The sequence below is a fragment of the Cervus canadensis genome, chromosome 6 (assembly GCF_019320065.1).
Source record: "Cervus canadensis isolate Bull #8, Minnesota chromosome 6, ASM1932006v1, whole genome shotgun sequence".
In the NCBI taxonomy this organism is placed as follows: Eukaryota; Metazoa; Chordata; class Mammalia; order Artiodactyla; family Cervidae; genus Cervus; species Cervus canadensis.
Genome location: NC_057391.1, coordinates 81,378,801 through 81,401,017, shown reverse-complemented (window position 1 = coordinate 81,401,017; position 22,217 = coordinate 81,378,801). Strand labels below are relative to the sequence as shown.

The window sequence follows — 22,217 nt, the reverse complement described above, 5'->3', positions numbered from 1 at the left end:
CCGTGGAATTCTCTGGGCGAGAATACTGGAGTGGGTTGCCACTCCCTGCTCCAGGGGATCTTCCTGACCCAGGGATCAAACCTGCATCTCCTGCTTGGCAGGCAGATTCTTTACCACTGAGACACCAGGGAAGCCCTAGGGCTGTCTTTACTCCACAAATAAAGCAAGGCATTATCAAGATGCCTGTCCCAAGGCTAGAGGCTGAGAATGCCTCTTGGCAGCCAGGTCTTCCCAGGTCTCACCCCCCAAGTCAGCCAGTCTCAAAGAAGGAGGAGCTTCTCCACCTGCCACTCTTCCCAGGACCAGCTTCCAGGGCTGCTGAGGAAGCAGGTGGAGGGGATTTTCTCAGGAGGCCCACTGACACATAAAAAGTGGAAAAGATTAGTAGGAGGGCTGGGCCAAGCTGCATTTTTCCTCCACCCACCACGCCCATGCTCCTGAGGCCCCGGGTGACATGTTGCTCGATGGCAAATATATGCTCTGGAATCTCCCTTCAGCGATGAGAAGACAATGCCCCAAAGATAAAGGGTAAAACCAGAACACCAGTTGTCTATTTTTCCATCTGCATGTTCTCAGTCCCCACCGCATGCCCACCAGGGCCTCTTCTGGCCTGTTTTCTATAAACAAGGTCTTGTGGGGGGTGGCCTATTTCTAGAAGGGTGGTTGGTGATGCCAGCACCAACCTAATGCATCAGTGGAGGGAGTGGACAGGCAGGTCTGCTTAAGTTCCTTCCTGACCTATGGCGTCAGGGAGGAGGATCAGTGAGCAGTATTCCTAGGACAGCTGAGCTGAAAGAAAGGCCTAGACCCAGAGGCACCTGAAGGAGTGCAGCAAACCTGAGTTTGGTGGGCAGGGAGAAGACGATGTGTACTCAGTGACTGTCTGTGGAGGCTCCTCGGGATCAGGAGCTTTCACACCTTGTTGAACTTGGGTGTCCACCTGTGAGGCTGGCTTCCTCCTTACAGATAAGGAAACTGATGCCCCAAGAGGGCAGGTGTCCAACCAGAGGCCCCAAAGACAGGGGCTGGCAGAACCGGGCCAGGGTCCCATGGCTCCCATATCAGGAGTTCTCAAATTTCAGGGCGTATCACAGTCCCCGGTGGAGAATTAAAACCACAGATTCTAAAGTCTCACCCTGGAGAGGGTAATTCCTTGGATCTGGCCCCCTAGGCCTGGCAATCTGCACATCTAACAAACATCCTCCCCTTCCCCCTCTGGAGGATGCTGATGCTGGAGATTCATGGAGCTCATTTAGAAACAATGGCCCTTCGCTGCTCTGAGGACTCCCCAGGTGGCGCTAGTGGTAAAGAACCCGCCTGCCAATGCAGGAGACAGAGGAGATGAGGGTTCGATCCTTGGGTCGGGAAGATCCCCTGGAGGAGGGCATGGCAACCCACTCCAGTATCCTTGCCTGGGAAACCCCAAAGACAGATAAGCTTGATGGGCTACGGTCCATAGGGTTACACAGAGCTGAATATGATTGAAGTGACTTAGCACCCCCCAAGGACAGAAATCAAGAGCTAATTCTCAGCTGCTGCCTCCCTTGGAGTCCCAGGCAGGAGCAGATGGTGGGACCATGGCGTGCTCCTGCCTAGCTCCTTGACAGAAAAGAAATGGGCCTCTGAGTTCACTGAGTGGCTCCACAAACATGTCGAGCGCCAAACAGGAAGCCCAGGTCAAAGGTCTGAGGAGGCGAGGATTGCTCAAGGGGGAGCCGCCACCCCAAACAAACAGCTAGGTGCGACAGACCCTGCTTTAAGGCCATGACTCATGGCACCTCACTTCCTACATTTCTGAGTTGGTGGGCACAGCAAATGGCCCTGAGCAGAGACAGCTGCGTCCAGAGCCAGCAGGGCAGACGCAGCCAGGCCAACACAGCACCGTGGGAGTAGAGATCAGGAATGTCCAGGGGAGAGGAAGAGGAAGAAAAGTAACTCCCCAATCTTGCTCCAGCTTCTATCCCCCTTCCTCCTGGAGTCAGCAGAGTTGTCCAATCAAGAGTGATCACCTGGTAACGAAAGGGATTTGTGTTCACCTCCTCTCTAGAGAAAGACTCAGATGGGAGCCAAAGCAAACACCACTCCACTCATGGTTCCGGGACACTCTGTCTAATCCCGAGAAGTTGATGAGCAACGGAAAGCCAGCCCTACTCCCAATACCCTCCTGCAAACGCACAGTGCCCTGGTACACTCTGTCCTCATGCTGGGGTAAGCCCTCATCTCCAACCATGTGTGGCTCAGAGGTCAAGCTACAGATTTCAACAGCAGAGAAAAAGAGAGATGCTTGGAAAAGGGGGAAGAGGCAGAGGAGTCCGGATGGGCCGCCAGAACCTTCAGGATACTTCCCACCCCTGAATGACTCAGCAAAGACAAAGGCCCTTAGTCCTGAAGAAACAAGAGAAGGGAGATGCTCCCCTGGGTTAAGTTTGGGATGGTGCTAGACAGAAGTCAAGAGACGGAAGAGAAAGAAAGGAGAGCAAACACCCACTTGCACCTTAACCCCATAGCTCTTTATCATCTCTGACAGTGTTAGTCACTGAGTTGTGTCCGACTCTTTGTGATCCCATGGACTGTATAGCCCACCAGCCTCCTCTGTCCATGGAATTCTCCAGGCAAGAATACTGGAATGGGTTTTCATTTCCTTCTCCAGGGGGTCTTCCCAATCCAGAGATTGAACCGGGGTCTCCTGCATTGCAGGCAGATTCTTTACTGTCTGAGCCACTGGGGGAAAAGCCCTGATAGGGATCTCTGCTAGGGATCCAACCAACTCACACAGGGCTGTTTGATGTCGGGGGTAGGGGGAGGTGAAGGCAACGGAAGGACATCCTGTTAACAGCTTTGTTGGATAAACATCAAGAATCAGGCAGTGGAAAGCGGCTGTGTCCACCTGATAAGCCTGGGCACCATCCCCCCTTCAGTAGGGTCTTAGGTTTGTAAGACTGAAGTCTGATGCATGGGAGCTGGCCCCGTACATGTATACCCCGCCCCCCCGCCCCCGCCCGAGACTCTAAAATCTTCACCACAAATGACAGGTTCCATCAACCACACACTGGGAAGGTAACACCGTCTCCCAGCACCAGCACAGCTTTTAGTCTGAGTAGTTCTCAAGAGGAACAAGTCCCCATCAGGACACTGCCTGGAAACTTCTAGAAAGGCCCACTCTTCCCTGTTCACCCAATTCCTGGTCACTTCATTCATGGAGAATCGGCTCATAACTGTCACCTCCTTGGGAACGCTGTCCGGCTGGGTCCCCCGGACATTCACTCTGGAGCGTGTCCTCCCACAGAGTGAGCCCTGAATGTCCTGTAGGCGTGGACCCTTAAGCCTGTCACATGGTATAATGAACATTTAAGTGTTGGTCTCTCTTTCCAGATCAGCAGCCAATTATCTGTGTTGAGTAGTGACAGCATCTGTTCTTCATTTAGCAGATAAACTCTGCTCACTAAATGCCCTCCTTACTCCTCTCATCCACCTTTTGCAGTTGCTGTTCAGTTGTCCAGTCGTGTCTGACTCTTTGTGACCCCATGGACTACAGCATGCCAGGCCTCCCCCGTCTCTCACATCCCCCCCAAGTTTCCCCAAGTTCATGGCCATTAGCCAATATTATCTTCTGCGGGCTTCCCAGATGGCTCAGATGGTAAAGAATCTGCCTGCAATGTAGGAGACCTGGGTTTGATCCCTGGGTCAGGGAGATCCCCAGAGAAGAGAATGGCAACTCACTCTAGTATTCTTGCCTGGAGAATTCCATGGATGGAGCTTGGTGGGCTACAGTCCACGGGGTAACAAAGAGTCAGATACAATTGAGCGACTAATGCTTTCTTTCAATATTATCTCCATCTTACAAAAAAAGAAGCCAAAAGTTAGAAAAGTTAAGGTCCTGCCCAAGAGTACACAGCAGAGTTAAAGATGGTGTTCTAACCATCGTGGGCCCAGCGGAGTTCAAGGCGCCCTGTAAGGACTGGTAGATTTTTCCACTGAAGGAATAAGATTGAGTCATGTCAGGAAGACAATCTGGGCATGAGAGTCCCTTTCGACAATCACCTGAGCTCTCAGCTACCTGACTGGTCACCTTACTTCCCGTCAGGAAAGGAATACTTGTTTACTAGTAAGTCTGACCATTCTTAAGCGCCTGTTATGCCCAGAGCCCCGAGACACGGGAAAAATGTATTAGTCAAGGTTCCAGTCCTTTGGCAAGCTTCCCATTTAGAGGAGGCAGAGGAACAGGGGAAGAGGACAGGAGAAAAGTTAAGGAAGCGGAGAAACACAAACCATGGGGAAACAGAGGCCAGTATCCACAGAAACTCAGCCATTACACAGAAGGGCAAGGACTGCCTTCCTCCAGCAGAGACTGACAAGGTGATGGCCTTTCTAGACGTTTCCAAACACCAGCAGTGTGTAGCTTGTTTCTTTGCAGTAGAATACATACATGTATATACACACACATATATGGCCTAACCTTTACTATTTTCATTGTTTCTAACTGTATAGTTCAGCGGCATTAAACACATTCGTATTATTGTGCAACCATCGCCTCCATCCATCGCCAATACTTTTCATCTTCCCAAACTGAATCTCTGTATCCATTAAACATGAGCTCCTCACACCCTCCTGCCCCAGCCCCACCAAAACCACCATTCTACATTTTGTCTCTATGAATTTGATTACTCGCAGTACCTATGGTATAATAAAAATGTATTTAGTCTTTGTCCCTGGCTCCTGGCACAGAGCTCTAAACCCCGGGCTTTTCTGAGTGATAGGAGTGTCCTTTGTGATTCATAAGGATCCTGTTTCCATCACACCTGAGCTCATGCTATGAGGTGACTCAGACTGAGGCCCCTCTAGAGCCTTGGGATGGAGCTGGTCTCCAGAAGCTCAAGCGATTAGAGTTTGGGAACTTTCAGCAAACCCCCCTCCCCCTCCCTGAGAACAGGAGAGCAGCTGGGAATTGAGCTCTAGAAAAACTCTGGAACCAGGAAAGTTCCGTGAGGCTGGTGAACACATGACATCAAAGTGCTAAGAGGGCGGCACCCCGCAGAGGCTCTTGAATCTCCTCCACTTGGCTGTCCCTGACTTGTACCCTTTATAATAAACCAGGAAAAACAGTTAAGTAAACTGTTTATCTGAGTTCCCTGAACCATTCTAGCAAATTACAGATCCTGAGCAGGGCTCATAGGAACCCCACCTTATAGCTAGTCAGTCAGAAATATAGGAGGTCCCTAGGACTTGCAAATGGAGACAGTATTGTGGGTCCAAGCCCTTAACTTCTGCAGTCTGCACTAACTCCAAGTAGTTAGTGTCAGAGTTGAACTGAATTGTGGGACACCCAGTTGGTATCAGAGAAAGTCAGAATTGGTTGGTGTCAGAAGAAAAAAGACAGCTCAATACCTCACACAAGTAGAATTCCAGAATATCTATTTTTGTGACTACTGTATTTAACTCAGCACAATGTCTTTAAGGTCCATCCATGTGTAGCATGTCAGGATTTCCTTTATTTTTAAGAATGAATAATATTCCATCATATGTATATTTCATATTTTAACAATCAGCCATAGATGAACACTTGGATTGCTTCCACCTTTTATCGATTGTGAAGAATGCTGCTATAAACATGGGTACAAATATCTGTTCAAGTTCCTGCTTTGAATTCTTTTGGGTATATACCCGGAAGTAGAATTGCTAAATCCTACGGTAATTCTATTTTTAATTTTTTGAGGAAGTGCCATACTGTCTTCCATGTGACCGCATCATTTTACATTTCCATCAGCAATGCACAAGGGTTCCAATTTCTCCACATTTTTGCCTACATTTACTACTTTTTTCTTTTTGACAATCATCTTAAGGGGTAATGAAGTGGCATCTCATTGCAGTTTTGATTTGTATTTCCCTAACGTTGAGCTTTTTTTCATATACTTATTGACCATCCATGCATCTTTCTGGGCAGAGAAATTTCTCTTTAAGTCTTTGGCTCATTTTTAAATTGGGTTGTGTGTTCGATGTTGTTCAACTGCAGGAGTTCTTTATGTATGCTGGCTATGAACCGCATATCAGATACATGATTTGCAGATATTTTCTTCCATTTCACAGTTTGCCTTTTCATTCTGTTGAGAGAGTCCTTTTTACATGAAAGTTTTTCATTTTGATGTAGTCCAATTTATGCTATTGTTGTTATAGATGATTTTAGTGTCAAATCCAAGAAATCACTGCCATCATTACCAAATTCAGTATCATGAAGATTTTCCCCTACGTTTTCTTCTAAGAGTTTTATAGCTTTTCACAATACCATTTGTTGAAAAGACTGGTGATGGTCATGTGTCCTTGTAGGTTCATCAGTTGTAACCAATGCACCACTCTAGTGGCGGTTGTTGACAATGTGAAAGGCTACACAAGCAGCAGATGTGGGGAATATATGGGAAAGCTCTCTCTTTCTCTTAATTTCGCTGTGAACCTAGAACGGCTCTAGAAAACAAAGTCTATTGAAAAAAATGCTGTCCTTTTCCTCTTAAATGGTCTTGACACTCTTGTTGAAAATCATTTGACCATATATATGTGAAGGTTTATTTCTGGACTCTGGACTCCTTTGGTCTGTAAGTCTGTCTTTACACTGATACTACACCATCATGACTACTATAGCTTTGTTATTAGTTTTGTTAGTTTTATTAGTTTTATTAGACACATCGAGAAGTGTCCGATCTCCAACTTTGTGATTCTTTTCCAAGATTGCTTTGACTACTCAGTGTCCCTTAAACTTCCGCATATGAATTTTAGGATGCATTTTTTTCCCTTCATCTGTAAAAAAAATCAGGATTTTGATAGTGATTGTGCTGAATTTATAGATTTATGCTACTGCTTTGTGTAGTATTGACATCTTAACAATATTAAGGTCTTCCAATCCATGAACACAGGATGCCTTTACATTTATGTATGGCTTCTTTAATCTTTTTCAGTAACACTTTACAGGTTTCAGTGCACAAGTCTTTCACTTTGTTCGTTAAATGACTCAAGTGTTTTCTTCAATGCTACTGTAATTGGAACAGTTCTCTGATTCTCCTTTGGGGATTGTTCATTGTTCGTGTATAGAAACAACTGATGTAAAATGTTGCAAGTTTGGTCCCCTTTGCCCGCTCAGGTTTGCAGGGAGGCACCTGAGAGGGGAGAGGGGAGGGGCGAGCTTGAGCAAAACGGCCATGAAACTTTCTACCATTTTCCATGTGACTTTTTCCTCAGTTGGGTGTTTGCTTGGGTGCTGTAGATCTTTGATGTACAGAAATCCCATAGGGAAGGTTATTTGAGCCAGTTTCTCATTTATTTAATGTTTTTGTGGGAGAACAAGAGTGTGGCGCTTCCTGGTCCACCAGCTACAGATGTCACTCTTCAAGGCTTTAGGCTTAATCTCTAAGTAGTGTATCTTCAAGGACAGAGCTAAGAAGCCAGACTGGTCAGCGCAGGGGGAAAACTGGGAAGGAACAAGAGACAGGCTGGCTAGGAAAGGCAAGGGAGGAGGGGCCCTGGATGCTAAACTGGAGACGTAGACTTGATTTCACAGAATCATCAGACCCTCAAGACTGCCTGCTAAGGCAACACGGCCAGGACGGAAGTCAGGCCAGGCTCCCAGAGCCTCCTCCCATGCAGTGCACTGAGCTGAAGGTCAAAGAAACAGGATTAGAAGCTTCTGCTGTGGTTGCACCTCACAGGCCTGCAGGGCCTCTGCCACCCTGCCCCGCACTCCCCAGGGTTCCAGGATATTTTCAGAACCTTAAGTGAATCAGAATTATGAGCCCCACCCAAGCCCACCCTCCCGTCTCAACCTGGAGAGTGACTGAGATCCCAGCTCCTCCACCTGGGAACCGGCCCATCCTACCGCAGCACAGACACCCCAGTCCTGACAGGAACCCGGCTCCAGGCAGGAGGGCGCCTTCCCAGGGCACGGTGCTCCTCTCTCCTGGTGATCACACGTCTGATCACAAACCTCGCCTGGGAAGCCAGGTGGAAACACAGGCGCCTGGCCTCTTCCCTAGGGGATCTGATTAGGAAGTCCAGGTGAGGGCCCAGGCATCTGCAGTTTGTCCTGGAGCCAGAGGTGAGGTAAATGGGCACCATTTGAGGGAGCGCTGGTCTAGTTTCCTTCCCGGAGTGGCCTCTGAGCTCACCCACCTGCCTGTATCTTTGGTGAGGGCTTTGCATGAAGGAGAAACCAGAACTGGCATTCAGTTCCTCTTTACCTTCCTTAGAAGTCTCACCCTAGAAGTCTTATATGACCCACAATCTCAAAACATGGACAATAACAACAATAGCATAAATTTTGAGTTTCATCAGAATTAAAAAAAAAAAAAAACAGATTTCATAAGCTAGACTCCAAAGACAAAATATTGCATGATTTTGGTTATATGCAGTACCTAGAATAGGCAAATTAATGGAGACAGAAAGTAGAATAGAGTAGCGATAGACTAGAGATTATAGAGGAGTTACTGTTTAATGAGTACAGAGTTGTTGGGAATGATAAAAAAATATTTGGGTATAGATACTGGTAATTCTTAAATAACATTGTGAAACTACTTAATGCCATTGAACTGTATACTTATAAATGGTTAAAATTATGAATAAGTTATAATTTTACCACAATTAAAAAAAATGTTTAAGTAAAAATCTGGTTTCTGGCTTCTTTAAAGGCAACAACAAGTGAGATGGTCTGATAACATGAGATGGTCATGCTGTGTATACGAACGGTTGGTGGAGGCTGAAGCAGCTGCCAGTTCAGCTGGGACACATGCTCTCACGATGCCGTGACCCCCCTCCCGTGTCACTTCTCCTTCCACGACCTGGCTGCCCCATGAACATTAGAGGGTCGGTCCTGGCCCTACCCCTTCTCATGTCAGTCTCCACCAGCCTTGCCCTGGCTCTTCCAGCCCTGGCCTGGTCCTCTATCCCAGCCAGAAGGGGAGGTCAGCAAGTAGCCAGCCACGTGGGCAGGTGCTTCACATGCCTTGACAATGACCACAAACAAAAGCACACAGGTGCTGGCCTTCACCTCCCCCCAGGCATCACTCAGACCTCGAGAGTTTCTCTGACACGGCAACAGCCAGACTGATAAGCCTGCACTTTCACCCTCCCATGTGCTCGGGAGTCTGGAACAAGATGAGGCTGGCCAGCCGCCTCTCCTGACCTTGACTCCTGAGTCAGCCTCGGGAACACCCAGTCTCCCTGGGCAACTGATGACCAGCCAGTCCAGCAAACACCACCTCCTCAAGCCTGGACTCACTTTCCTAGAGCCCGAATTTATCCGCGAGAGCCTGATTTCCAAATGCTTGAAATATGATGAGATTCAGGACCCAATGCCCCCAAATATGGGACCTTGGCATAGTGAACATTTTAAGCTGACGGAGTTTGAGAACTGCAAAGCAGGAAGGTCACTCTGACCTCCTCTGACCTCCTCCACCCTCCTACCCATTCTTCCCCAAAACAAGCCTTAAAACCCTCCTGTGGGAGGTACCCTCCTGGCACCCAGAGGAAGGGAGCATCCTTGTCTCGGAAGATAAAGGGACACTGCAGAAAAGAATCCCAACAAACAGGCCTTGACAGTGCTCCCAATCTACAATGATCTCAGACCTATCCTATCACACTCCTCTGAGTGTCCACTCTTATCAAACCTGGCACAGAAGTGCACAAGTCTGGACTTCCCTGGTGATTCGGTGGTAAAGAATTAGCCTGCCAGTGCAGGAGACATGAGTTCAATCCCTGATCCAGGAAGATCCCACATACAGCAGAGTAACTAAGCCTGTGTTCTAGAGCCTTGGAGCCACAACTGCCAAAGCCCACACACTCCAGTGTATGTGCTCTGCAATAAGAGAAATCTCTGCAATGAGAAGCCCGCACACAACTAGAGAGTAGCCCCTGCTTGCTGCAACTAGAGAAAAGTCCATGAAACAATGAAGACCCAGCACAACCAAAAATAAATAAAATCATTAAAAAAAAAAAAAGAAGTGCATAGGTCTAACTATTGCTTCATTTCCTCACAAACACTCCTGTGTCACCTAATATTTATAATAAATAATTATGATAATTTGCTTTTATTAACCTGACTTTGTCTATTTAATTTTTAACTGGGGACTCTAAGACAGTCAACGAAAACTTTTTCCTCCCCTACACTTAGCATCATCATTCCAGACATAGTGGAAAATGTTGCTAGTCTGTAGGTCTAAAATACATGCCAACTTCTAAGGACTCACCATGGAAAAAGAATGTAAAACAGCCTTTCAGTAATTTTATTATATTGATTACATGTCAAAATGCTATGTTGGATATACCAAGTTAAATAAAATATAGTTCTAAAACTAACTTCACTGTTCTGTTTATTTTTGTAAACAAATTTACATTTTACCTGTTTTTCATGTGGCTCCTAGAAAATTTGGTCATGTATGTGGCTTGTGATTGTGGCTTTCATTGTATTTCTATTGGACAGGGCTATTCTCCATAGCCCACAGCCAAGGCTTCTGTAGAACTCTAAGGTGACTGTATTTTCTTCACGTTGAAAAGCAAACTGATTCTCTCTAGTCTTTTTCTGGGTGGCACTATGCTGGGAGCTGCCCCTGGGCCCGGGAGGAAATCCCTTTTGGTCTCAGCGCTGGAGGCTCCTCATCGGGGCTGCAGCCGCCTTGAAGATCTAATCCTCCTCCCACATCTCCCTCACCCCCATGCCACCAAGGGGTCACCAGATCTCACACAAGCCCTTCCTCCCAGCCTGGCTCAATAACAATGTGTCCACATCACTCAAAACCCCACACAGATGGTTCTCCCTGGAAACAATGGGACCAGTGTCGCGAACACTGCGGGACTGCTACCACCTGTGCGAGGGTCACAGGCAAGTGCCTCAGCTGCGGTCCCCGACTCCCTGCCCACTCTCACCCCAGCTCAGATCCACTGGTTTCTTCGCCCCGGAGCCTGGAGCCCCACCTTCCTGAGGCTGAGGCAGGCAGAAACAGCCCTTCTGCAGGCGGCAGGTGAAGTGTACCTGCTCAGTCACGTCCAACTCTTTGAGACCCCATAGACTGTAGCCCGCTGGGCTCCTCTGTCCATGGAATTTTCCAGGCAAGAATACTGGAGTGGGCTGCCATTCCCTTCTCCAGGGGATCTTCCCAACCCAGGGACTGAACCCACGTCTCCTGTGTCTTCTGCATGGGCAGGCGGATTCTTTTACCACTGAGCCACCTGGGAAATCCATCAGGTGAGGAGGCAATGATGATGCCTGGAATGTCAGAACAGAAGGCAGGGGCTGGCTCACAAATTCTAGACAAACTGCCAGACACTGTGTCGCCACCAACAAACCTTGAGACACAGGGCCAAAACTTGAAACTCGGAATCTTGCCTTTTTATTTTTAAATATACGCTTTGTCCCCATGAAGACCCAATAATGGCCCACTGACAAGGGCTGTGGAAGTGGAACTGGCTTCAAACCTCCTTTTTATCACTCAGGGCCTGCACGACCCTTGAAAAGGTTGCTCCATTTATTTGTGTCTGAAGTTTCTCACCTGTAACAACAGAGACAATCCCACCCACCTCAGAGGTTAAAAAAAGAAAGCATATGGGTGAAAAAGTGCCTTGTATTATCATAGGTGTTTGATAGATATTAGCTTCTTTCTCCTTCAATCTTCCCTTAGCAATGACAAGAAGATAGTAAAAACCTCGAGAAGAACTGAAAACAAATCCTCTGTACTCTCATCTGGTTGCTTCTTGTGTGTTTTTTAAAAAAAATCTGGAAATTTGTGCCTGGTACAATTTAAAAGCCTGGGAGGAGAACTCTGAAGGCAAGGGATTCTCTGTAGCCCCAGCACAGCACCTGGCCAAGGCATCCATTTCTATTCTAATACACCAACTGTGGTGGTAGTGATTTAGGTGCTAAGTCGTTTCCAACTCTTGCGGTCCCAAAGATTGTAGCCCACCAGGCTCCTCTGTCCATAGGATTTCCTAGGCAAGAATACTGGAGTCGGTTGCCATTTCCTCCTCCAGGGGATCTTCAGGGATCCCCACTCAGGTCTGCTGCACTGCAGGCAGATTCGTTACTGACTGAGCCACTGCAGGTTCTGGGTAAATGCTTATTGAGTCAAGGAATGAATGAGGTCAGAATTACTGAGGAACAGGAGTTTGGCTGATCAGTGTGAAGTCTGCGGCCACGAAGAGTAACTCTCTGAAAAGACGCTTATAGTCTGTTTAGGCAGTTTCGTGTAACCTTTTTTTGTTCCCTAAAAAAAGAGCTCAAGGTAGTCTATTAATATTTCTCCACCATTCCATCATGCTTTACTGAGGAAAAAAGGTTAAAACACATGCCAAGAGCCAAACAAAGTCACCTCTACATGACGAAGCATAAGCAATTCAGCTTTTCAAAATTTTTTTTTAACTTAGCATGGTGGGTTAAGCCTAAAAGAACATGCTAAATTGATGGCTCCATGACAAGAATATATGCTGTTAGGGTGTTTTTCTTTCTTTCTTTTTTTTTTTTTATTCTTTATTTTTTTTTAAATTTTATTTATTTATTTATTTATTTTTTTTTTATTAGTTGGAGGCTAATTACTTCACAACATTTCAGTGGGTTTTGTCATACATTGATATGAATCAGCCATAGATTTACACGTATTCCCCATCCCGATCCCCCCTCCCACCTCCCTCTCCACCCGATTCCTCTGGGTCTTCCCAGTGCACCAGGCCCGAGCACTTGTCTCATGCATCCCACCTGGGCTGGTGATCTGTTTCACCATAGATAGTATACATGCTGTTCTTTTGAAACATCCCACCCTCACCTTCTCCCACAGAGTTCAAAAGTCTGTTCTGCATTTCTGTGTCTCTTTTTCTGTTTTGCATATAGGGTTATCGTTACCATCTTTCTAGATTCCATGTATATGTGTTAGTATGTTGTAATGTTCTTTATCTTTCTGGCTTACTTCACTCTGTATAATGGGCTCCAGTTTCATCCATCTCATTAGAACTGATTCAAATGAATTCTTTTTAACGGCTGAGTAATATTCCATGGTGTATATGTACCACAGCTTCCTTATCCATTCATCTGCTGATGGGCATCTAGGTTGCTTCCATGTCCTGGCTATTATAAACAGTGCTGCGATGAACATTGGGGTGCACGTGTCTCTTTCAGATCTGGTTTCCTCAGTGTGTATGCCCAGAAGTGGGATTGCTGGGTCATATGGCAGTTCTATTTCCAGTTTTTTAAGAAATCTCCACACTGTTTTCCATAGTGGCTGTACTAGTTTGCATTCCCACCAACAGTGTAAGAGGGTTCCCTTTTCTCCACACCCTCTCCAGCATTTATTGCTTGTAGACTTTTGGATAGCAGCCATCCTGACTGGCTTGTAATGGTACCTCATTGTGGTTTTGATTTGCATTTCTCTAATAATGAGTGATGTTGAGCATCTTTTCATGTGTTTGTTAGCCATCTGTAAGTCTTCTTTGGAGAAATGTCTGTTTAGTTCTTTGGCCCATTTTTTGATTGGGTCATTTTAGGGTGTTTTTCAATGTGAAATTCTTAGCATTTTCTGACCTTGGTGGGGAGTAGGCGTTAAGGAATGGCTAACTATTCATACTAAATTTTAAAGATATATTTGGCTTTAAGTTAGGACTTCCCTGGTGGCTCAGATGGTAAAGAATCTGCTGCAATGCAGGAGACCTGGGTTTGATCCCTGGGTCTGGACGATCCCCTGGAGAAGGGAATGGCTACCCACTCCAGTGTTCTTGCCTAGAGAATCCCATGGACAGAGGAGCCTGGTGGGCTACAGTCCATGGGGTTGCAAAGAGTCAGACATGACTTAGTGACTAACACTTAAACTTTTCCCTCACAGGTGTGTGTGGAGAAGTCTGAAAACCAATTTGCTTTTGCTCCATAGTTAACAAAAAGGGTGTTGGGTTCTCTGATCTCACCAAGCCACCTGAGGGTGCATCTCTCTCCTGCCCTCCCCAAACAATGGGTTTGGGACTGCAGTGATCTTGTCTGAATCCTGTTGGGGCTGCAGATTGACAGCTTTAACCCTCTGGAGACATGAAATATCCTGCCCCCTGACTCCTGCCCGCAGCTTCACCCTCGGATACAGAAAACATCCAGTAACGTCAACGCCACCAATAACGCTGCAATGGAGATTTTCAAATCCGTGGCCACACCACCTTCGAGAATAGGGGGTTGTAAATGTCACCCTTAGTACCTATTTTTTAATTGCCCTGAACAAAAAGATCCAACTGGCTTCTTCCCCAGCCCTCAAATCCATTCAATCTTCTGAATGGTCAAACCCACAGGTTAAAGAAAACTGGGTAGAGGTTTTATGTTGCCTGCTTGTGCTGAGAAGGCCTGTCTGTTGCTTTCACTGATTGTTTACACTATTACCCAAGTGGCAGGACTTGCTGGCCTGAAAAAATTTAGCTCAAGTTACCTTTCTGGTGGTAAAGATGAACAGAATGACAATTTACCTTTAGAGAAGTTTGGAAATTTCTGACCCAAATAAGAACTTTCTAAATTAAAGCTTAAACGTTCTAAATTAGCGGTTCCCAACCTTTTGGCACCAAGGACAGGTTTCGTGAAAGACAATTTTTGCACAGACTGGGAAGGGGTGGATGGTTTGGGATGATTCAAGCACATTACATTTATTGTGCACTTTATTTCTCATCTAATGCTGCTGCTGATCTGACAGGAGGTACCTGTCCATGGCCCAAAAGTAGGGGACCCCTGTTCTAAATGTAATAAACAGGGAAGAGAAAACAAGCCTTCAAGAACTAAGGGTTCCTGGTCATTTGTTAGATGTGTAGCCACAACTACATGTGCTTTGGAAGAAGTGAGGACCCCCCACCCCCAGGCAGTGGTCCAGATAAAGAAGGAACCCATAAATAGCTGTCTCAGCCTTTCAGACACAGGGATCAGACTCACAACAAGCCCACCTTTCTGGGTCATTGACAGAGATGCAAAGAATTTGATATTCTCCTTCCCAAAAGGAGGAAAGACAAAGAATTACGATATGAACTTTCCAGGCATTCTGATGGCTTCTAAGCCTTGGAAACTCAGAGCAAGAATTTGATTCCATCCTCCTGGACTTGACTTTAACCCTCAGGGTAGGCATTTGACACCAAGCACTGCTCACACTGTCCTGGCTCCAGCTGTGGATAAAGAAGGTGAGCGCAGCGCCAACATTGTTCTGCCTTTCCATGTGGTGTAGGAGATGCTGCGCTCTGGGAAAGCTGGTTGGACAGGCAAAAAATACCCAACCAACCTCCGATGACACAGAATAGTCCGACGCCCAGGGGCTATTCCCCGAGAAAGAAGAGCTTTCCTGTTCAAGCTGGTGAAGTAAGTTCAGGAATGAGATCATAAAGACAACATGTGTTCCAGAAGCACGCTTTCTGCTGGAGGAAGAGAAACTGCGGATGACAGCAAAGGCCCTTCCTTTCGTTTCCCCACTTCTCTTACATACTCACTCAGTCATAATCACTCACGCATGCACTCAGTCACACCCAGCTACAGTCAGCCAGAGTCACAAACACTATTGAAGTCAGAAAGCTAGTCTTCACACAGTGAAGCAGTTCAGTACAATGAACACCCTCAGTCCCACAGTGACCACCAGCCACTCCTCTACCCACCTGATTGCCAAAGACAGCTATGGAGCAGGCGGTTGACACCTCGTTAGCCCCGAACCAGACGGAAGCAATGCGGGAGGGCATACCCAGGATGAAGACCTGGGCCACGGAGCAGATGACCTGGCCCAGCACAGTGACTGGGAAGAGATGTGGTTTCAGGCTGCCCAGCTTCACCCAGGCCCCCAGGCAGTTGAGAGCGGAGCCAGCGAGAGCGATGGTCCGCAGGCCGAACTTCTCCAAGAGCCAGGCCACCGGCAGGAGCAGAGGGATGTAGGTCAGCATGTAGCACATGGACAGCCAGTCAATGGCAAAGGCACTGACTCCATAAAAGTTCATGAAGATGTTATTGATGGAGCCGTACTGGATCCACTGGAAGGCGTTGCACATGGAGTAGCAGCTGAACACCAGGACCACCGCCCACCGGCGCTTGCTCACCTTGATCACGCTAAGATCTTCAGGGCCCGAGCTACTGGGTTGGATCATGCCACTGGGTTGAGCCAAGGTACTTGGGTGGGCCGAACTACTAGGGTATACAGAGACACTGGGGTGGATCGAGACGCTGGGGTGGGCCGAGACGCTGGGGTGGATCGAGACGCTGGGGTGGATTGAGAGATTGGGGTGCTCCTGGAGCGCCGAAGTTTGCGAAGGGGTGCCATCGTGGTCCTGTAGGTTAGGGTCTTCATTCACCATGACCGCAACCTCTCCTGGCGCCCTAAGCAGGTCGACTCGAGTCGACTTAAAGGACAGTGGTGTCGGCTGGTCAGCTAGAGCTGACGTGGCACTTGCCCAGGCTGCCCCGGAGGAATAAACTGAGTCCCCAGGCTGAGTAAAAGCCGCAAGTGGGGCACTTTCGCTCAGCCCCAAGCTTCGGTTCTCACTCTTCCTTGCCGTCCTCCGTCCCTGACAGCTGTCCTCCTGACCCGCAGCAGACCGGCCTGAGCCAGGTCCCGGCCGCTGGTGCCTTGAGTGCCTCGGAGGCGTCCTGCCCACCTTCAGCCCCTCGGTCCTGGTCACAGTTTTCTGCCGGCTGCACAGCCACTCGGCTGGAACTCCAATTGCTCCCCGGCGGCTTGCGGCCTCGCCCCCTCCGCACACGTGACCGCCCCGCCCCCGCCGCGCGCGGCTTCCCCACCCACGACCCCCCCACCCCCACCCCACCCCACCTCACCCCGCCCCCGCAGCCTCCAGCCTTCTCTAGCCGCTGGCCACCGCTTGCGGGTGCATTCCTCCCCCCCACGCCCCAGGCACCATGGAAACCGCCCGGTTAAACCTCCCACCCTGGCACTGCTTTCTCAAATTCATTTGCCCCCTCCCGGGGCACTCTGCAAGAAAATGCCCTCCGCCTTTGCGAAGGTAATCCTCTGAAGAGTCTCCTCCCCTTCAGTCCGCATTCCCTGCGCGCCCACACGGATGCCCGGCGCCTCCGAACGGCTCTGTGGTATCCAAGAGGGATTCTCGACTTTTGCCCACTTGACTGGGCTCCCCAGCCCTTGCTGGACTTTCAGAATAAAGACAGATTTGTCGATTTCCCCCGGCTGGTTGCGCTCCTGGGGTAAAGGCGAGAAGCGCAGACTCACTTCCCCTCTTTGCTTTCCCTGCGAACCTGGTCTTACATTGGGGAACTCAGATTTGAACCTGTTCAGTAGGACACTTCTTCCTCGATTGATCCTCGGGGCGGCCTCCTAGGCGACAACTTGAGGGCGGAAAAGAGAAGGGAGTTCTAAGACGATATAGACCCAGCGCAGGTTTTGTGGTGAGGTGCCCAGCACAGCGCACGAAGTGAAGTGGTCTCTGCACGCATGTGGCCCTACGCTGCCCCCTGCTGGTGCACCGCCGGTTCTGCGGAGGAGCCTTCAAGTCAGGGCCTCTAGAAGGTCAGGCCTGCAGTGATTGCAGCCCTGGGGAGGAATAAGAGCCCAGATCTTTCCTGGGTTCAAACACCGACTTAGCTGTTCCCAGGCCTGCTTAGTAAACTAAGACACCCCACCTCTCTGTGCCTCTGCAGCTTGGAAAATCAGTAAAACAGGGATGATGAAATAATAGTACCTACCTCACAGTGTTGTTTTGAGGCTTGGACGAGTTAAGGCTTGAAAGCACTTGAAATATTCCTGGCAGATGATAAGCCTTCCCGGAGTGTCAGGTATCCTAACAATAAAAAATTGAACATTTTTATTGTGCTAGAAATGTATACTATGTTACCTCATTTAAGCATCCAAGAATGCTGTGATGTAAGTGCTACTGCTTGACGGCATTTTATAGATCAGAAAACTGACCCTCATAGAAGTAAAGTCTCAGTTGACCTAAAGAGCCATAATTCTCATCTCATATTCATCCAAGCTACAGCCTAGCTCCTCAGACAGAGTCTGGGGACAGCAGTGTGGGCATGCCCTGGGAGCTTGTTACAAAGCCCAGGCTCACCCTGGACCTACTGAACTAGAGGCCGCATTTTAAAAGACATCTAGGTGATTTGTTTGCACATTAAAAAGCCATTGGGTGCCTGTGCTTCCTGTTTTCTCTTTTAATCTTCACCCCCAAAGTGAAAAATTTAAAGCTCTGGGGCTGAGATTCCCAGTTTGGTCTGCATATTAAAATCCCATGGGGAACTCTCCACATTCCCAAAGCCTGAACCACATCTCAGATTAGGATCTGTGCTGCTGCTGCTGCTAAGTCACCTCAGTCGTGTCTGACTCTCTGTAACCCCATAGATGGCAGCCCACCAGGCTCCCCTGTCCCTGGGATTCTCCAGGCAAAAATACTGGAGTGGGTTGCCATTTCCTTCTCCAGTGCATGCATGCATGCTAAGTCACTTCAATCATGTCCGACTCTGTGTGACCCTATGGACAGCAGCCCACCAGGCTCCTCTGTCCACGGGATTCTCTAGGCAAGAATACTGGAGTGGGTTGCCATTTCCTTCTCCATAGGATCTGTGAGAGGGAACCTAAGCATCCATATGATTGAAGATGCCCAGGTGATCTCAACATGCAGCCAAGTTTGAGCACCCTTGTGGTTTTAGAACCACTGGTTCTCATTGGAGGCACCCAATTTTGGGGGTAGAAATCATGGAGTCTTGGGTTATAATGGAGTATTTGAAAGGAGAATTCATACCCATTTAAGAATTTGTATTAATACATTAAACTCACTTTCACTATTCTCAGTTTTCCAATAGTGTTTCCCATCTTTCTCCAGGGAACACAGAACTTCCGTTCTCTTGGAAAGCCTTCTGAGATCTCTGTTCCTTGCCCCAGGTTATCATGGTCCTTTCCCCAAACTCCACAGCTACATTCTTAACTTCATTTAACAGATCTGGAAACTGAAGCCCAGAGTCAGAAAGTGTTGTCACAGTCCCACAGCTGATTAGCATCAGAACCAGTAATAATGAGATAAGTTTCTTGTGTTCATTTCCACATGTCTCTCCCACATGCTCCTTGGGGCAATTCCCAGGGGATCTCACCCAGGATTCAAGTGAGGTTGCTTTTTGTGTGGAGGTAGTCAGATCTACTGTGAGCTCTGGATTCAGTGTACTCAAGATTTGTTCTGCGTTATGAGCTTTAAAAGATGCTTGCTCCTTGGAAGAAAAGCTATGGCCAACCTAGAGAGCATATTAAAAAGCAGAGACATTACTTTTCCAATAAAGGTTCGTATAGTCAAAGCTATGTTTTTTCCAATAGTCACACGTGGATGTGAGAGTTGGATCATAAAAAGGGTTGGGTGCTGAAGAATCGATGCTTTTGAACTGTGGTGTTGAAGAATAACAATTTGAGAGTTGTTATTATCAACTTACTCTTGAAAGTCCCTTGGACTGCAAGAAGATCAAACTAGTCAATCCTAAATGAAATCAACCCTGAATGCTCATTGGACAGACTGATGCTGAAGCTGAAACATGCAAAGAGCCGACTCATTAGAAAAGACCCTGATGCTGGGAAAGAGTGAAGGCAGGAGGAGCAGGGGACAGCAGAGGACGAGATGGCTAGATGGCATCACCAACTCAATGGACAATGAGTTTGAACAAGCTCCAGGAGATGGTGAAGGACAGGGAAGCCTGGTGTGCCACAGTCCTCGGGGGTCGCAAAGAATCAGGCATGACTGAGTGACTGAATAACAACAATGAGCTTTGGGATCCTGGGCAAGTTATTTTACCTCTTTAGCCTTAAGTGTCTGAATGTGTAAAATGAGGATTAAACCACTTGCCTCACAGGGTTGTTATGAGATTTAATTAAGATAATGTATCACTGGTTTTCAATAATGATATTCTGGCAGCCTCCAGGGTAGTGCTGATTCCCACCAGGGAGAGGACAGGTATACAAATGTCAGGAAGATTTTACTTCGAACTGTTCTGTATGTATCCACTGGGAAGACATTTACTGAGCAGTTTACCATATATTCCATATATTTATGAGTATATCTACCTATCAGTATCAATAGGTACACCTTCAGGGTGAAGGAGAAGTTCATTTTAGGGATTGCTTCCTGAAAAAGGGTCTGGTTCCTGGTTCTATTTCAGCTGACACCCCTGGTAGCTTTGGGACCCACTGACCTGGAACTCAAGACTCCCTGGCTCTCTACAGAAAATTAGCAATGTCTGATCCCTCTGTGTGCATGCTAAGTCGCTTCAGTTGTATCCAACTCTTTGTGACACCATGGACTGTAGCCCACCAGGATCCTCTGTCCATGGGATTCTCCAGGCAAGAATGCTGGAGTGGGTTTCCATGCCCTTTCTCCAGGGGATTTTCCCAACCCAGGGATCGAACCTGCATCTCTTTGTCTTCTGCTTTGGCAGACAGGTTCTTTACCACTAGCACCACCTGGGAAACCTGCTCCCTGTAGGCCAGCAACTACTCCTGGACTTGAAGTCAAGCTGTGGCATCTGTTTTGATAGCTTACCAGCATCTCCACTGGAGCTGTAGATGTGGGAACGTGGAGCATGCAGAGGGCATGAGAAAACTAAATGGCTAACGAATCAGGTTGTGATCCTGGATGAAAGTGACAGTGTTAGTCACTCAGTCGTGTCTGACTCTGCGACCCCATGGACTGTAGTTCGCCAGGCTCCTGTGTCCCTGGAATTCTCCAGGCAAGAATACTGGAGTGGGTTGCCATGCCCTTCTCCAGGCAATCTTCCCGACCCAGGGATCGAACCCAGGCCTCTTGCATGCAGGCAGATTTTTTGCCACTGTGCTGCAAGGGCAAAGTCGACCCTGGATGAATCTCCCTTAAAAAGTGCTGACACGTGGAATTTGTAAAAATGGTGCCCTTACACATCTTGTATGAGTAACGTGTGTGTGTGACAGAGCACACTCTCCCACACCCTGTCTGCCTCACCTGTCTCAGTTCCCGTGTATTCCAGCTCTAAACCCTTGGGCACGTCTCTGTTCAGCCTGAAACCCTGAGTGAGGGAAGCTCCACTGAACAGGACTGTCTTGATATCTGTGTGTGGAGTTGAGTTGAATTCCACATCACCACAGAATTTCAGAAAACTGGGACAAAGAGGAGATCCAATGAGTTTTCAGAGCAATAAGAACAGGTTTCTTAAAACATTTTAAAGAAAACAGGTGTAGAATGTCATCAGATTATTCTCAAGCCTGGAAAACTAGAGGTCAGTAGAACAATGCCTTCTGGAGAATCATTTCCTGCCTAGAGTCCTATACTCAAAGCTAGCCAAAAAAAAAAAAAAGTATTGGAAAAGGATCAAACATTTTCACACATGAATAGTTTTTTTAAAAGGTAGGTGCATATCCTCTTTCTCAGGAAGCTGCTAAAGGAAGTGCTCCACCAAAACAAGGGGGGAAACCTAGAGAGAGTAAGACATAAGATCCAGGAAACTGGGACATGATGGCAAGTGATGGGAATCACCAAATTGTGGTAAAAGAACATCCCGGGTGGACAGCTATGAGCCAGTCAGAGAAACAGCCTCTTCTGATGGAAGCTGATCAAAGACTCCAGGAAAGATTGGTTAAAAAGATGACACTGATAGGACGGTGTCTGAAAATATTGAGAAGGGTTTGCAGAATTGGGAGAAAACTGGGGGGTTGGAGTAGGGATAAGCACAAATTAAGTGCCACAATTTTGTCTTCTTCTTCTTCTTCTTTTTTCTTTTTTTTTTTTTGCTTTTGTGTAATAAAGTTTTATACAAGTATAAAAGAGATTAAAGAAAGCTTCTGACAGAGACATCAGAAGGGGGTAGAAAGAGTACCCCCTTGCTAGTGTTAGCAATGGAGTTATATACTCTCCAACGAATCCAAAGAACATCTGGAGGTTGTAAAGACCTCACCAGACCTGCTCCCATAATTTACATTTTAAGATAACAGGATTGGCCAGAAGGTTTAATACAGAGACTGTCCTCAGGCAGGATACATTATTGTTACATAATCCTAAGGAATACAGAGGAAAGAAAAAAAAGTTTGTCCTTTCTTCCCCCTTGAGAATTCCACACCCCTCTCTCCTTGGGGACCCCTAGACTTCTTATCAACCTGCCTAGGAATTGACTTTCTCATTCCCCCCTTTTCTTTTAGGAGAATTATGTTGCCAAGGGAAAGGGGCGTCGTTTTTGTTCCATAACAACTTCTTGCTGTTGAGGGGCATGGTCCCTAAATTGTTGAGGGAACATA

General features: G+C 47.4%; 1 protein-coding gene across 4 annotated transcripts in view; it reads right to left on the bottom strand.

Moving 5' to 3' along the window:
• LOC122443876 (feline leukemia virus subgroup C receptor-related protein 2) overlaps positions 1 to 16,738 on the bottom strand; it is a 61,221-nt gene extending 44,483 nt beyond the window's left edge. For 2 of the 4 annotated variants that reach the window (XM_043472595.1, XM_043472596.1), the window contains exon 1: positions 15,619 to 16,737. In XM_043472595.1, the coding sequence (XP_043328530.1) occupies positions 15,619 to 16,305 (687 nt within the window). In that variant the 5' untranslated portion in view covers positions 16,306 to 16,737. Of the gene's footprint in view, positions 1 to 15,618 lie in introns of all 4 variants that reach the window. The other 2 variants (XM_043472594.1, XM_043472593.1) reach the window with 2 other exon arrangements.
• Between the last annotated feature and the right edge of the window lie 5,479 nt (positions 16,739 to 22,217).